The sequence below is a fragment of the Pseudopodoces humilis genome, chromosome 2 (assembly GCF_049639895.1).
Source record: "Pseudopodoces humilis isolate 2021_Gansu_Grassland_sample_001 chromosome 2, ASM4963989v1, whole genome shotgun sequence".
NCBI lineage: Eukaryota > Metazoa > Chordata > Aves > Passeriformes > Paridae > Pseudopodoces > Pseudopodoces humilis.
The window spans coordinates 87,645,305-87,660,360 of NC_142201.1; the positions used below are offsets into that span (position 1 = coordinate 87,645,305).

A 15,056-nucleotide genomic window follows, 5' to 3' on the forward strand; every position below is an offset into this window, starting at 1 on the left:
CCCCTCGCCCCACCCGCGCTTTCCCCCAGCCGGGCCGGGGCCAGACAGGAGCCAGGGGGATATTCCGACTTTTATTTTGTCCCTCGTGTATTTTGGCATGTCAAGGGCACACAAGGGGAAGCGCTGCTCGTGGCCCGCCTTGCTGCCCGCCCCACGCCCCCGCCCGACGGGGCGGGCAGCAGGAACCCCCCATTCACAAGCCACACGTACGCACAAGCCCCCTCCTCTCCTTCCGGACAGCAAGGAGGTGGCATCATCCCACCAAGCAGCGAAGCACTAGGGCTGTGTGTCACGGGGGTGAGGACAGTGAGGACATTTCCTAAAGAAACAGATATTCCCAACCCCCTGAACCCCCTTCACTCATGTCCACGGGGACTCCAGCCCCCAGTCAATTAGTCAGTGAACTCTTGTTTCCTTCTGTGTCTCCACAGAGGCTGTGAAGGGACTGGGGAAAGGAGCAGGGAAGAGAAGGACCCTGCTCCCACCCTCACTGCCCCCACCCCTTTCCCCCCCACACCTTCAGCCCATTCTCCCCCCACCACACACAGCAAGAGGATGTTCTAGCTGGGAATCCGCTGATAGAAGTAGATGTAGCCCAGGTCCTTGGGGGGCTTCTCAGAAGCACAGACTTTCTGGTCGTTGTAGATCACCCACCTGCAACAGGCACAAGAGGAGCTCGGGAATGCCAGTCCATGGTTAAGACACAACTTGATTCCACTCACCTGCTCTCAGCCCCAAACCCCCAAGACCTCTGAAGAAACGGGAGGATGGGAATTTAAAGCAGTACCTCAGTTCCCTTACACTGTGGAAATCCTTACCTGCCATCTTTCTTGATGTGACAAACATAATGTCCACACATAGTTGAAGTGCCCATGTGGCTGATGAAGGCAAACAGCTGATATTCTTGAAAGAAGGAGGGAAGAGAGAATTGTCAGGGAAACAAGAAAGGTGTCTTACTCCCTAACACCCTGTACAAGGCCCTCTCTAGAGAAGGATCCCTGGAGGAAGGAAGCTCTGCTGGGTAATAATAACTGGATTCCCATCAAGTGTGACTGAGTGGTCTTAAGGTCAAACACAAGGGGAAATGGAAGATGCTAACTTCCATTCAGTCTTCTCTCTTCCAACTTTTTATTTGGGCCATGGGTGGTGGATGGGTAAAGCAGGGATTCCACCTCCCTATGGCACCCAGCAGCCAAGCACCACTGGCACAAATTCTGTGCACAGACTGGAACTGCTTTTTTCAGTGGAAACCAAAAAGGCAAAATAAGCTTCCCAGAACCACTGGATAAAAGCAGCACAGCCCATTCTGTCTTTCACTCGATGGCACTTCCCCAGCCTCTCTCTTACTGGCTTCCAGGTAATCCTCATGGATCCTGAAGAGTCTAGACTACTTTGCCATTCCTTCCCTCTTCCTCCCTGCTTCTACCTCTACAACCAGACCAGCTGTTTGATAGCTGCTGCTAAAACCTGCAGTACCCAGAAGAGTAAGAATCAGGAATGATCATAGATCAGGAATGACAAAGTCATGTTGACTTTGCACCCCAAAATCCACATTCCTATGGCTTGGCACTCACTTCCAGGCCCATCGCGCACTTTGGGACCCACAGGGACAGATTCAGAGATGGACTCAGCTGCCGAGCGCCCCTCTGAGATATCCATAGCAGCTTCTGCATCGAGGTCATCAATGTGACTAAAGATCCAATCCACAGCACGCTCCAGACTGTTGTTCTGGAAGGAAGAAGAAGAAGAAGAAGACAGTGAACTTGAGAATTCCTGTTCCTGAGAAAATCTTTGCACTCTGACATTACCCGTGCCTCTCACCGTGGCTCTAAGCGCTTTCATTGCCTGGTCCCGGGAGAAGCCCATGGAGACAATGGTGGCCACACTGTCTTCTGATGGAGGGTCTGGGCAGGCAATAGTTGACCCTGGCCCACTGGATCCAGGGAGAACTAGTGGGTTAGCAAAGTCTGCAGCAGGAAACACAACACAGCTCAGAGTAATTAGATCTCTCCAAAAGGGTACAGCCCAAGTCCAAACTACTTCAGTTTTGCACTGTGGTAGTAGGACACAAGCACAACAGCCCAGTAGCAGGAAGCTTCACCGTGGCCATGGCATCATACCTGGATCGTCCATATGTGACATGACCCAGTTCATGGCCGCCTCAACCCCACTATTCCCTGTGTAATAGACGGCTTTGCGGCAGGCATCCATGGGAAAGCCCATTTCCACTAGCTGGATAATCACCGACTCATCCAGCATGGGGGCTGTGGGAAGACAGAAGTTAGAGCCACCCACTCCCACCCATCCCTGCTGGCTCCATTTCGTCTCGTGTCACACAGCCTCCAAAGCCACCACTTCCTGGCTTTATTTTACACCAAGTTCTATCTCTCGGCTTTTCTTACCTTTCTTCTTCAGAAGAGCAGTTTCACACACAGGCAAAGAACAAAACGATTCAACCCATGAACTCGGGAGCACTGGCTCTTCCCTAGGCACTGAACCCGACCTCCCACTGCGGTTTGTGAAAATTAAATACCCCTACCAATTAAATGCTGTATAAACCCCAGCTCTGCCTCCTCTAAATACACCAGACATGCCACCCCCCCCAATCTTGCACAGAACAGGAATCAACAAACCCCCTTGCATAACACCCTTGCATAACAGGCATGCAAGGGAGGCAGCTGGCAATCGCTGACAAAAGGACAGGGAAAGTCTGAGCAAGTGGGAAACTGCTAGCATGGGACACAAGGCAAGGAGAGCAAGGGAATGAGTCAGGCATCAGGAAGAGAGGAGGAGAATCACTAACATGTCGGAGAGGAGAAGTGAGGGGAGCAGAAGGAGTCGTCGTCCTCGTTGCCATAGAACCCCAGGCTACCTTTGGGCTCATCTGGTGTCACCAGTGGGGGAGCGATGTCTGGCATTTCTTCTTCACCTTCCTGCAGCCCTGTTCCCTGCAGTGCAGAGATATCCAGCTCCTCTGGCATTTCAATGGAAACATCTGCAAGATATGATCTTGCTCAGCCTCCATGTAGGGGCAGAAACAAAGGACTCGGCTGGGAGATCTAGAAGGGTAAGTCCCTGGGGATGCTTGCAGCAACTTCTGGGATAGTTACTTTCCTTCTGGCAGTAATGACAATATCCATATGTGACTCCCAGTACCTATATGCTCTGTACTTCTTATCCTCCTTACCGAGCTTTTTGGGCACCCAGTCCAGACCGAAAGTGAACTTCTTGATCTGGATGACCAGATAATCTGGGAAAGAAGCGAACCGTGTTGTTCTGAAAGAGACACAGAATATTTTTATAAATGCTTTGTCAGCAGAGATTGAGGGTATCTAGCTGACCCAAGAAATCAGCAAGTAGGGCAGAGCCATGTCCTGAGCAGGTTGGGGATACACCTGTCTGTGCAGCTCTCCTGTGCTGAGCTTAAAGCTCCTCAAACACAGAACCATTTTCAGGGCAGAAGCCCGGATAAGACGAGATGAAATGCAAGTCTTGGAGATGAAAAAAACCAGTACATATTCTCTACCTTCCAATCCTGTATTTACAAGCCTGGTCAGATCTTGTTTAATTAAAAGCCTAACCCTTTAGGAATGTAGTGGAAATAACTTATTTTATTAGACCAACAGATACACCTGCAGGAACTGACAAGCTTTCAAGCACAAGAGCACTTTTTTGGATATGAAACAGAAGCAGTGAATTTTAAGTTAACTGAATTTGATTAAACATTATTTAGTTAAACAATCTGAGAAAGAAAGTGTCTGGAATCTACGAAACAGAGGGGAATGTTTGTGAAGGGAGAAGCACCGGTAAGTTAGACAGATTCTCATAACCAGGTGATAATTGTAACATGCTATAGAACTACATTAAGCAACAGTAAACCATTTGAATACAACTCAGTAAAAATGAAACTAAAATGTTACTTTTCAGTGTGATGTTTGTTTATTGTACCTATTGCTTAATAATGGAGAATTTGTAAGAAAAGCACTTTCAACTCTTTGAGGACTTTCATTGCTAAAGAACACTTGTGTTTTGTGTAGCATCACAGCAGAAAGCTGCTTACATTTGTAATCTTGTCACTGTAACTTTGCACTGTTGCATGTGCTACAGGCAGTGAGAAAAATTAAAGCTGTTTTTAAACCTTGCTACGAGCAAGTTAGCATTCTTTCAAAGAACTTGTGTATCTGTTACACTCAGTGTTCTGCTCAAATCTTAACAGATAAAAACTTGAAGAAATTTGAAAGATGGTGCAAGATCAGTGTCATCATACAGTCAGTACTGATTCCAAAGTTAAATTTTAAATTTACAGTAAAAGCTACTAGTTTTCTGAAGTATCACTGTGTTTTTGTAGCCCCTCAGCAACTGGAATCTGATGGCTAGGACTTCACTAGCACTGCATTTCCGCTCACTGAGGGCAACCACTCCAGCACTGATGGACTGATCCCCTCTCTGCTTCAATGTTCTGTGGACCCAGGGTGTCGAGGGCTACAAAGCTTCAGTAATGGTTCTTCACCAAGCCACTACAAGAAGTCCCCAGAGATGCACCTATGGCCAGCTCATCATAGGTTAGCTGACACACACTTACTTGAGAGCCACAGACTTGGCCTGCAAGGCTGTGCTCCAGAAATCATCCACCTGCTCTGGAGCTCCGTAGGCCTCTAGGCAGGAGCTGAAAGGCACCTTGGCTCGCACCAGCTCAGGAAGTGGCTGCTTCTCCTCCTCTGCCTGCCTCTTCTTCTCCTCATATTCCAGCAGTTCATCTAGAGAATAAAGCAGAGAAGTCAAGGACCATCTCCAGGTACCTACAGAGCGACTGGCTCTACACGCAGAGGCAGAGCAGGCCTATAGATACACGCCATCGAACGGAGCACAGCTTCCAGAGCACAGTCCTGCTACTGCAGTCACTCCTGTTTTGCTGCTGAATCACAGCCCAGCTTGTGGTGTCCGAGGGAAAGGCTCTACAGGGACATCACCGTGTCACACCACCTCTGAAGAAATCAGCCCGATCCCACAAAAGCAGAAGGATCTGGCCTCAGAAGTGGCAAAGAAGTCCCTTTCTCATTTAAGGAGTTCTGTAAGAATAGTACAATATATGAACATAGGGTTTGGTCTCGGCACATTACTGACCTTTGTTGAGTGCAGCATCCATGGGCACAGGCAGCTGCATAATATAGTCCACACGCTGGGTATATTTCACCTTTTCTGTGGCCAGGCACTTCAGCTTCTCCTCCACCAGAAAACGGAAGACCTCGTTAGGGTTCTCCGAACTGCGGCAGTTCCTCTGAAGAGGGAGAGATTGGAAGGACAGAAGTTACATCAGAATGGCAGAAAAAATGATCTACAGCAACAACAATGTCACACAACACATGGCTGAAGAGTATTCACTTCTGTACCCAGTCCCCTGGAAAAGACAGCAAAGAGGAAACTAAAGCCAGCTTCTGTACTGCAGGAAGCCATGGCATTCCTGCTCCTAAAGAAGAAAGTTTACATCCCCAGCTATGCCATTCCCAAGAAAGATTTCTCCATGGAATCAGCCCTGAAAACACGGCCAAGCACCTCTCTTTGTCCACCCTGGCAGGTGCTAGATGGCCCATGTCCCTGTGTGCTCTCCCTCTCTTTGCTCCAATTGCCAGCTTCTCACCTCTACTCCTCATCCCTTGCCATGGGGAAGAAAATCAAGCTGGACTATTCCATGAGTTGTCAGATAGACTCAACCATTACCTCCACCATGTTGATGAAGTGCAGAAAGAATTCCTGCGCATCCTGCTGTCGGTTAGTGGAAAATTCTGGGTGCCCCTTTCCGATGAGGGACTTAAACATGCGTGGAGCAATGCCATTTTGCATACCCTGAAAATAACAGTGTAGAAGAGGAAGGTGGTCATAATTTGCCAAGCATGTGTCCTGGCATGTAGCACTCTTAGCCATGCTTTTCTTCAGGTGACAGGCCTCGGAACAAGCCCCAGAAAGGACTCTCCCTCCTTTGCCACATAGCACACACATTACCTCATCCAACACATGCATCTAGAGGATGCTGTATCCAAGCCTCACCTTCTGATCAGGCTGCTGCTCCCCATCTGCAGAAGCTGGCCTTGAATACTCCCCAGAAAGCAATCCATGGCCCAATTTGGCTCTGGAATGACAAAGTCACTGTTAGTATCAATGTTTCTTCAATCTCACATGTTCCAGGAGCCATCAACCCATCCAGCTTTAACACTGCCATGGGCTGTCAGTCTCACAGGTAACAGCTTTCTCTGCTGCACCAGGCAAGGTTATCTTATTGTGGTCTGCTCTCTGGCCCCTGGAGGCATCACTGACTTCAAAGTTACCAGGGCTTTAGGGTGCCAATCTCAACCATTGCTTGCACACTGAGTAGAATATGAAGGAACAGCTGGTGCTGAGCCACACAGCAGCTGCGCAGCAGCCAAGCTGAGCTGCAGCCTGACAGGGGGAATGGAGCAGTGTCTGACTGTGCAGGAGACAACAGGGCACAGAGAAATTGTCTGAGCCAGAAATAGCACTGCTGTGAGCAGACTGATCACGTTTTCCCAGAGGAAAGATCGACTGCATGAGGCACTTAATGGACAACAGTATGTGTTCAGCGATGTCCTCCTATGCCCAGACCCTCCTGCTATTCCATTTCATTCCCGTCCTTCCCCATCATTATTGCCATTTGTCTGGAACCAAACCTTACCAATTCCTCCCTTTACTCAGGCTATAATCTTTCTGGGTGTCTCACCTTGATCCCCTCTCAGTGTACACCTCACTCCAGGCTGCACAAATTTAGAATCCTCCTGTACCACTGAACTCCCTGTCCACAAATGCCACCTTCCATTCCTCCACCCCAAACTTCCACATGCTTGTTTGAGAGCAGCTGTAGCACAGACTTGATGTACATAAAATGCAAGCCCCTCCCAAACCTTGTGCTCCTCCTTCAGCATATTCTCCTGCACAGTACCTCTTGAGGGAAGCCTGTTTAACCATACATAAGTTATCTACTGAGAATAAAGCTGCCTAAACCTATGTATCCCCTTGCTCTTTGCCATCTCCCTCCACTGCAGACAGCCCCTTTTAACTGTTATGCAGACAGAAGCTGCCCCCCAGAAATCCCCCCAGTTTAACAGGCATAAGACACATAATACATTTCAGAGCCTCTTATGTACACAGGGTGCCCTCTGTCCTCTCCACCCAGGGCATTCAGCTGAACTTCCTTGGCTTAGTTCCTTATTGATCACTGAGGATCAGTATCTCTGGTTACAGGCAAGGAGAGAGAGGTGAGGCTTGAGGCAGAACCCTGGAGCAAAGCAGCACAGAGGGGATGCATCCAGGCAGCCTTAAGCCTTCCTTCTCTCACCAAAATTCTACGTACACTTGTGTGCTGAAATCCTGTGTGGGGTCCGAAGGTGCACTTTGGAATATCTTCTCCAGTTTGTCCACATACCTGCAGAGCAAAATGGAGCAATCTAAGGGACATGCAGCTTCATCTGGTAAAAATGCAGTTCTGAGCATGGCTACTGCAACAGAAGCTCCTGGCTCTAGGAGACCTTTGTACTGATCCCAGACAAATGGAAAGGAGTGATTAAGCTCACTTACTTTCTCTGGAAGTCTGGGATACTGAACAGCACCTGCATCACAGAATTGAGGTAGCAACTGTTGCCCAGGTTACGGATACCAGTGTACCCAGGCCCATAGAGGGGCTTGAGTTGAACACCAGACTCCTGGATGAGCTCCCACTCCCCAATGCGCTGGTTCATGTCTATTTCCAGTTCTGTCATCGTCTTGTCTGTCTGTGGAGGGAAAGAACAGGAAAATCTTCAAAGATTCAAGGAAACATCAGAGGTGTGAAAAGTGCAATGCTGTAGAGAAACAGAGTCAAATCCATCCTGTTTTATTCCATAAGTACAGGAGGAAGAAGCAAGAGTTGTTTCCATATATATGAATACCTGGGACAGAAAGAGGAGGGAAAAGAAATATGGAAGAAATCTGAACTATTCCCTATAAAGAGGCATGGCAACCACACACTAACAAAAAAAAAAACTCAGCACCTGGGAGTCTCCCTGCCCACAGTACTGACACATAACCCCAGGGAAATAAACCTGAGGGACATGAAACAAAGGCAAAAAAGGCAATCAAAGAAGAAAGGCAGATGAAACAACTATCTGTGTTACAAAAAACCCCAGGGCTTCTTGACCAGCAGTGGTTCTGCAAAGCCACAGAAAGCTGGGATCAAGCTAAGACACCTCAGAGCTGCTTCTCTCCCTCTAGGCCTATGGAGGACACCACTTCCTCCTCACCTTTTGCATCTTGAGCATGTCAATCCCAAAGTGTGCCAGGTGTTCTGCCAGGTTGGGATCCAACACCATGTCATCCTCATCATAGGAGTAGACATCTACGTGGGAAAACAGAAAAAAGAAAAACTTATAATGGCCTGTGATCTCAAATTCACAGCAGGATGAAGAAAGCAGTCAGAATTAGGAGTTTTGACAAACTGAGCTGCCCTTTCTCAGCAGAATAATGTAACAGACAGAAAATTGAGATTCCTCCTAAACATGTGACAAGACCACTTTGTCACTGATCAGAGTACAGAGGTACACTTATGCCAGGAGTAAGGAAAGTGGGTTCCTGTGCCATATACTCTCAGCTCACGATTTGAGCACATGACTCCTTGATGAACACCCCAGCACAGAAAATCAGATGGCAACCCGGATAATTATTCTGAAAGCTCCCAATTACAAGGGAGGGGTGGAGGAAGGCAAGGCTTTTTAATCAGCTCGTTCTTTGCCTCACACAAGAAGCAGGTCAGAGAGGGAAAGTTCACAATGGGATGACACTGCGGGTCACAAGGTGGCCAGAACCACCCTGATAACCTGCAAGAGATCTGTGTCAGCCTGAGTAGTGCCTGGCATCCCTAACCCTGGGAGGATCTCCCCTCTCACCAGCCCCATCAGGAGTAATTGTTCCCAGTTTCACAGCCAGCGGGTAGCCGGTTTCCCGGTAGTGCTCGACTGCGTGGTTGTTGCCACCACTGCCATCGAAGTAGCGCCGACCACAGAGGATGGCTCCATCTGTCATGTTCAGCCACAGGTTCTCCTTCATGTCACACTTGCTGCACTTCCAGCCACTGTTGATGAGTAACAGAGAAAAAGAGATCAGAAGGAAAACCTATGGGTTCTACCTCCCAAGCCCTCAATATTGCTGCCCACTGCAATATCCACAGTATGAGCGATCTCATTCCTCTTTTACTACAGAACACTGAGAATCCTGACATACCTTAGTGTGCCACCTCCCCTGAATCTACTGTGACAAGGCACATTCGGACACTCAAAAAAGAAGTCTCATCTGCTGCTGTAGCCCAGCACAGAAGGATGGGACAAGGGACACAGGGGACAGAGAAAGGATGGGACACAGAGTGACACAGCAAGTTCCAGTACTGTGCTCACCACGGTGGGATGCGGACATCGTTCTGAAGCTGGTGCAGGGAAAAAGCGTGTTTGGAAACGCGTCGAACCTCCCCATCCCAAGCCTGCACCTCCTGCTTCCGTGAGGCTGAATCTGCTGTCAGGATGGCCTCAATGGCACTGGCAATCTGGAATTAGGACAGCAGGAGAAAACATGAGGGGCTGGCCAACCATGATAATGGCACAAGAAGCTTCCAGTGCCACAGCATTCCACATTTAGGCAAGTCAGTTGAGACTTTCGGGAGCCTCAGCCACACACAAGCCAGAACTCTGTAATACACAGCATAAATGCAGAACAATCCTGATGATTGCCAGCTGAGACTTCACAGCAGCCCTGCAGGATCCCTTTTACAGGGCAGTTTCCTTCTCTGTTATGCTACATTTCCTCATCAACCGTAAGCACAGCCCTTCACCCAAACATACCCTGTCTTTGACCATGTCTGGTAGTCCCTCCAGCCCATCACGTGGAATATCCAAATGGTCTGGCAAAATTACAATTTTTACATCTTCATCATATTCAAACTTTTCTTCTGTGATGTCAAATCCACCTTCTACACCTACAAGAAGAAAAAACATTGTGGTAACAGGTGAAACCAAAGAGCTTGAAAAGCTTCTTCCCCCACAGCTAACATGAAATAACGCACCACGACTAAGACAAAGATCTAAATCAGTAATCCACAATCTTTCTTCCACTTCTGGTTCCCAGAGCCCCTGCTGGTGGTATGGACTTCACAGGAACAATTATAAGCCTAATGACAGTAGTTTTCTTTTTCACAGCTCTTTTTACAGATGCTTAAAAACAATCTCCAGACTCTGGCTACAACCAAGAAGAAAACCAAACCTCCTCTAGAGAGGAATTGGCCAGAACAGAGCCAAGATAAAGCACTGGTGTTCATCCTTAACCAGAATACACAAGACAATGAATGGAGATGTGCATGAAGAGATCATCTTGTAAGCCAAGGCAAAGGTCAGGTCTACCAGCATCTTTAAGAAGCCTGCCTCTCTTTCTTGCCTTTTCCAGAAAGGATAATCTAGAGTCCTGCACTCAAGCAAGAAGAATGAGGAGCTCCTCTGGAACCAGAACATCCAAAATTGCAGAAAAAGTGAGCAAAGATATAGTGAATAGTAGTTTCTATGCCCACCTAGCTGTGCTTTCCAGAGGTTGCACCAGAAACTGGAGATCCATACATAAAAGGTTACTTGCCAGTTGTAAAGAGTCATCATAGATGCTCACCAAAACATCTGCAGTTTCTGCAGATTCCCTCACCTATAGTTTTTGGATTACATAGGTACTCAGAGGAAATGCTTGGCTTTCTCTGTTCTGCAGGTATTCACATCCTATGTCGCAAAAGGAAACAGGCAGAAGACACATGGCTTATAAGCAGCCTAAACCCCATGGTTTTAACCTGAATTTTCTTTATTTCCAGAAAAATCGCATGCTGTGACTGCAATAATCTCTGCAACAAATATCTGAACATCCGCAGTTGCAACAAATCCCTGAAGGGAATGAAAGCTTTTGCTGCTCAGTCCCTCTGCCTCAAGAATCCTGTGTGCAACACAGTTCTGATAACCACTCTGTATTTCCTTAAAACATTCTTGTCAAGAATATCCAGTCCCATGGTATCTCCTGCAACTCCCTCCTTAGATACCTACAATTTTTACACTACGCACAAACTGCTGTGTATGAACACAATGATTTTAGAAAACAGTCACCAGCATCATGCAACAAGATACCTAGATAAGATACACCCTCTTCTGTGCCTCTTCAGCACAGCACAGAGATGTCCTCTCACCACTTCATAGAGTAAAGCAATACACACTCCCCCAGGGCATTACAAAATTCCTGAACCCTAAACAAAATAAACCAGAGTGGTGAAGTCTCCCCACGTGGTTGCATGAACCTTGAGGCTCCAGATGAGGAAGAGGGTCAATAGCCAGCAGCCTGCCCTGAGGTACACTGCCTCCCTTTCCATGGTGGTACATAAGCAATTCACACCACAAAAATCCATCAGCCAACATGCAGGCATAGGAGGCAAACACTGTAGATTTCTTCTTGTCATTGAGAGGGGGAAAGTAAGGTAGAGAGAGATCTAGGGCTACATTTTATTCACAAATAATTCTAGTACTTAAAAAAATTTCCCATGTCAGGATTAACTAAACCACCACAGTTCAGCTAAAACAAAGATAAAAAAGAACACTTCTCCTGAACTTGAGACCATTGTCTCACAGGGCTAATACTTTATTTTATTCTCTCCTGTTCCGTTCACACCACTAATCTCCTATCACAGGCAGATATTTGCTGATCCACTGACAACACCTATTGCATGACCTTTGTAGAATTCAGGATGCATAACTCATAAGAGTTCATGAGAAATAACTCATAATGCAGACTGGGCCTCATCTTTTCCAAAGCAGCATGATCATATATATATATATACATAAAATTACTGGCTATCTGAAGAAACAGAGATTCCAGGCTCAGTTTTGCTTGAAGTGATCTTTGGGGCTCTACTCAGCTCACCAGCAAAACAGGGAGCAGCTGACAGTGTTAACAGTGGTGTTTGTGCTCTGGCAGCAGACGAGTCACTGGGCGTCTACACCAGGGAAAAAGTGAGCCAAAATCAAGACATTCACTGTCCAGATTCTGGATTTCCCTCTAGTGGTCAGCTTGCAGCAAGCCAAGAACCTGTTACTGCTACAAATGTTCCTGTCCCTTCCTTTATGTGTCTCCATAATGGCTCAGAAATTACCAGCTGAGATTGCTCCAAATAAGCAGCATCTCCATTGATTGCCATGACAGCCCTCTCAGTCAATGAAAGACAGTAATGGAACACTGGCCTCCTTCTTTCAAAAAAGGAAGATTAAAATTTTTTTTATGTTTTAGTGCTCATATGTATGTCCTCCAGTATGAGCCTTATAATACCTAGTGAGACAAAAATGTTAATGTAGCATTTCCCATTAATTTCTTCCCCATCTGTATCAATAATGCTAGTTCAGTATCAGAGGAGTTTAAAAAATAGTTTATGTGCCAGGAGCTTCAAACTTACTTTTCTCAAACATACATTTTCTCAAACTTAATTCAGCCCCATGCTGGGTACATTGTGTTTAAGCAACAGTCCCAGTCTGGTGATCTCCACACCAAGCTGAGCCAGGCATGCAGGGGCCATGACAGAGGATAAAAAACATATTTATCCAGGGAAAACAAGATGCAACTTTGGACACAGAACACAACTACCACTTTAATGAGTGCTCCACAGAAACTGCTCACCCGAGACACACTGGCAAACATGAAGTCTGAATTTGGCTAGGGATACTAGCCAAGAAGAGTAAAGCAGAAGAGACAAATCAGGCAGCTCCAGAGGACTGGATGAACACAAGGACCATACAGTACATAGGTGCTTCCTTACCAATAGCCAAGCGAGTTGGTTTCTTCCTTGGCGGGTCCCCAGCACTGGAGTTGGCATCTTCTTCCTTCTGTGGCATTGAGAATAAATAGGGAAATAAGAGTTAAGGGGACAGGCACGCTGTGGCAAGCTTTAGGGACTGAAATCAAGCTACTCTGAAAACAGAAGGCAGAAACAACATGGGCAATCTATACAAAAACTTCAGCATCAACAGAACTGAAGCAGGTGTGTCCCTCAATTCACCAGGAAGAGCAACAGTTGTATCTCAGAAAACTCTGTATCTGATGGAATACACAGACACAGCCCAGCTCTCGATTTCAGGACAAGTTTGAGAGTACGTATTTTTATTTTTTACCGGTTTACGTGTTCTTTTGAGGTGCAGGTAGACCCGCTGGCCTGTTTTCTGATAGTGCTTTTCCACATACTGCTTTCCAAACCCCAGGAATGTGTTCATGCAGATATACAAGCCGCCATCTGACTCCTGGAAGGAAGGAAGGAGGGACAAAACTGAAGTGAGGCAGTAAGGAATGCCATGCCAGCTGCTAGGATAGGCATGGCAGGCTAGTCATTATTCGTTAAGTCATGGCAACAGCTCATTCCAACACAGCAGCCACAAACAGTCAGTAAGAAATAGGATGGCAAGCCCCAGCCTGGCTGTCCCAGAAGAACAGGTACTCCTGTCATGATGATGTCTTTAAAAAACTATTTGCGTGTTCATTTAAAGCAGGATGCTACCAAATCAGGAAAGCCTGATTGTGAGTTTCCACAAGAGTTTATCTCATAAAAGGCCCTTAGCACGCACAGTTTACAAGTTCAGAGCATGGTACAATCATTACCAGCAAATACCATCCTGTCCAAATGCACGACTCCCAGCGCCATATGGAATGCTGCCAAGCTACCGTGTGAGGAAGGCTAACACACCACAGTTTACCTTCGCTGGTGTGTACAAAAGCCTGCTAGCAGCTTGGAAATGGATACAGAACATGCCCCCCACCATCCCACCGGCAGCTGGAAAACACCACACTCATTCAGCAGATACCCTTTTCAAACTGAAAGGGCAGGGGACCCGAATGCAGAGACTGGAAAGATGGGAAACCACTAAAAAGCTTTCAGAAGCTGCTAGGACTGAGACAGAGTGGGCAGTGCACGGTCAGGCATCGCTGTGGAGCTCGGGGAGGGAAAGAGGGCCAGGATGCCATATGCCGCTTCCTCGAAGGACCCGTATCTTCCAGCTGCAGCCCATTTCTGCTGGGCTGGGGCTCAGCCCGGACGGGCGCCCGCGAAGAAGCTCAAGGGGGACCTCGCCCTCCCGCTGCCTTCGCCTCCCCAGGTCCACTTAGGCCGAGCGGGGGTAGCGCAGGAAGCGCAGGGATGCCAGCGGGGTGGAGATGGCTGGAGAAGGGACCACTGCCATCTTAATGACACAGCACCGCCTCGCCCCCCGCCTGCCGGGCCACGCCGCGCGGCGAGGCCGGGGGGGGTGGCTCAGACCCGGGCAGGGCGGGACCCCCGGCCCGCCCCTCTCCCGCCGAGGGCGGGCCGGGGGACGCGCCCGACCCCCCGCCCCCCGCCGGACTACAAGTCCTGGCGAGGCCCCGCACAGAGGGTCCGGGCCGAGGGCACTCCTCCTCCAGGGGCTGCCGGCGGGTCGGGCCGCTGCTGATCGGGGCGAGCGCCCTGCCCACGCCCGCCCCGGCCCCAGAACTACAGCCCCCAGCGCACCGCGGGCGGGCGGGGCGCGCCGCGGGGCACGCCGGGCGCAGTAGTCCGCGAGGGCCCTGCGCGCCGCCCGGGGGCGGCCCCCGCAGCCATCAGGGAACCACAAATCCCGTGGGGCCCCGCGCGGGAGGCGCACCGGCTGGCGCCGGGGGGGAAGCCGGCCGCGGCGGGGGCAGCCCGGGCGGGCGGGCGGGCCGGCGGCGGGGCGCGCTTACCGGCGTGTCGAAGGAGAAGGCGCACTCGTCCTTGTGGACGCGGTCGCCGGCCTTGGGCACCCGGATGGACGGCAACACCGACAGCAGCGCCTCGCTCAGCTCCGCCATGACAGCGGCTCACCGCGGCACCGCCTACAGCCCCGCCCCACCCAATCGCAGCCCAGCGCGGTCAGGCGGGTCCCAGCCAATCAGCAGCGAGGCCGGAGGCCGGACTCGCCGTGCCGACTCGGCGGCGCGCCCAATCGCTACCGCTCTCCGGCCATAGC

The 15,056-nt window shown here is 49.1% G+C and overlaps 1 protein-coding gene across 2 annotated transcripts; it reads right to left on the reverse strand.

The window, feature by feature from the left end:
- Window positions 1–57: 57 nt before the first annotated feature.
- On the reverse strand, window positions 58–14,958 carry USP5 (ubiquitin specific peptidase 5). Of its 2 annotated transcripts, none has more exons than XM_005523828.3 (20): window positions 14,791–14,958; window positions 13,212–13,337; window positions 12,860–12,926; window positions 9,876–10,009; window positions 9,435–9,580; window positions 8,931–9,115; window positions 8,289–8,383; window positions 7,588–7,781; window positions 7,364–7,435; window positions 6,046–6,127; window positions 5,719–5,844; window positions 5,125–5,278; window positions 4,583–4,757; window positions 3,188–3,276; window positions 2,804–2,995; window positions 2,121–2,264; window positions 1,822–1,967; window positions 1,575–1,728; window positions 819–903; window positions 58–654 (listed from the first exon to the last, which is right to left on the reverse strand). In XM_005523828.3, the coding sequence occupies exons 1-20, from the start codon at window positions 14,896–14,898 to the stop codon at window positions 561–563; spliced, it is 2,568 nt and encodes an 855-aa protein (XP_005523885.1). In that variant the 5' UTR covers window positions 14,899–14,958; the 3' UTR covers window positions 58–560. The 2 variants fall into 2 exon arrangements, with proteins under 2 accessions (XP_005523885.1, XP_005523886.1); XM_005523829.3 differs by having other exon boundaries at window positions 2,873–2,995; window positions 14,791–14,957.
- Window positions 14,959–15,056: the final 98 nt, after the last annotated feature.

Coding starts and splice junctions, on each gene's coding strand:
- USP5 (XM_005523828.3), bottom strand. CDS start 14,898: ATGGCGGAGCTGAGCGAGGCGCTGCTGTCGGTGTTGCCGTCCATCCGG. Junction 13,338..14,790: donor CCTTCTCCTTCGACACGCCG/GTAAGCGCGCCC, acceptor CCTTCCTTCCAG/GAGTCAGATGGCGGCTTGTA. Junction 655..818: donor CACATCAAGAAAGATGGCAG/GTAAGGATTTCC, acceptor TGCCTGTTGCAG/GTGGGTGATCTACAACGACC.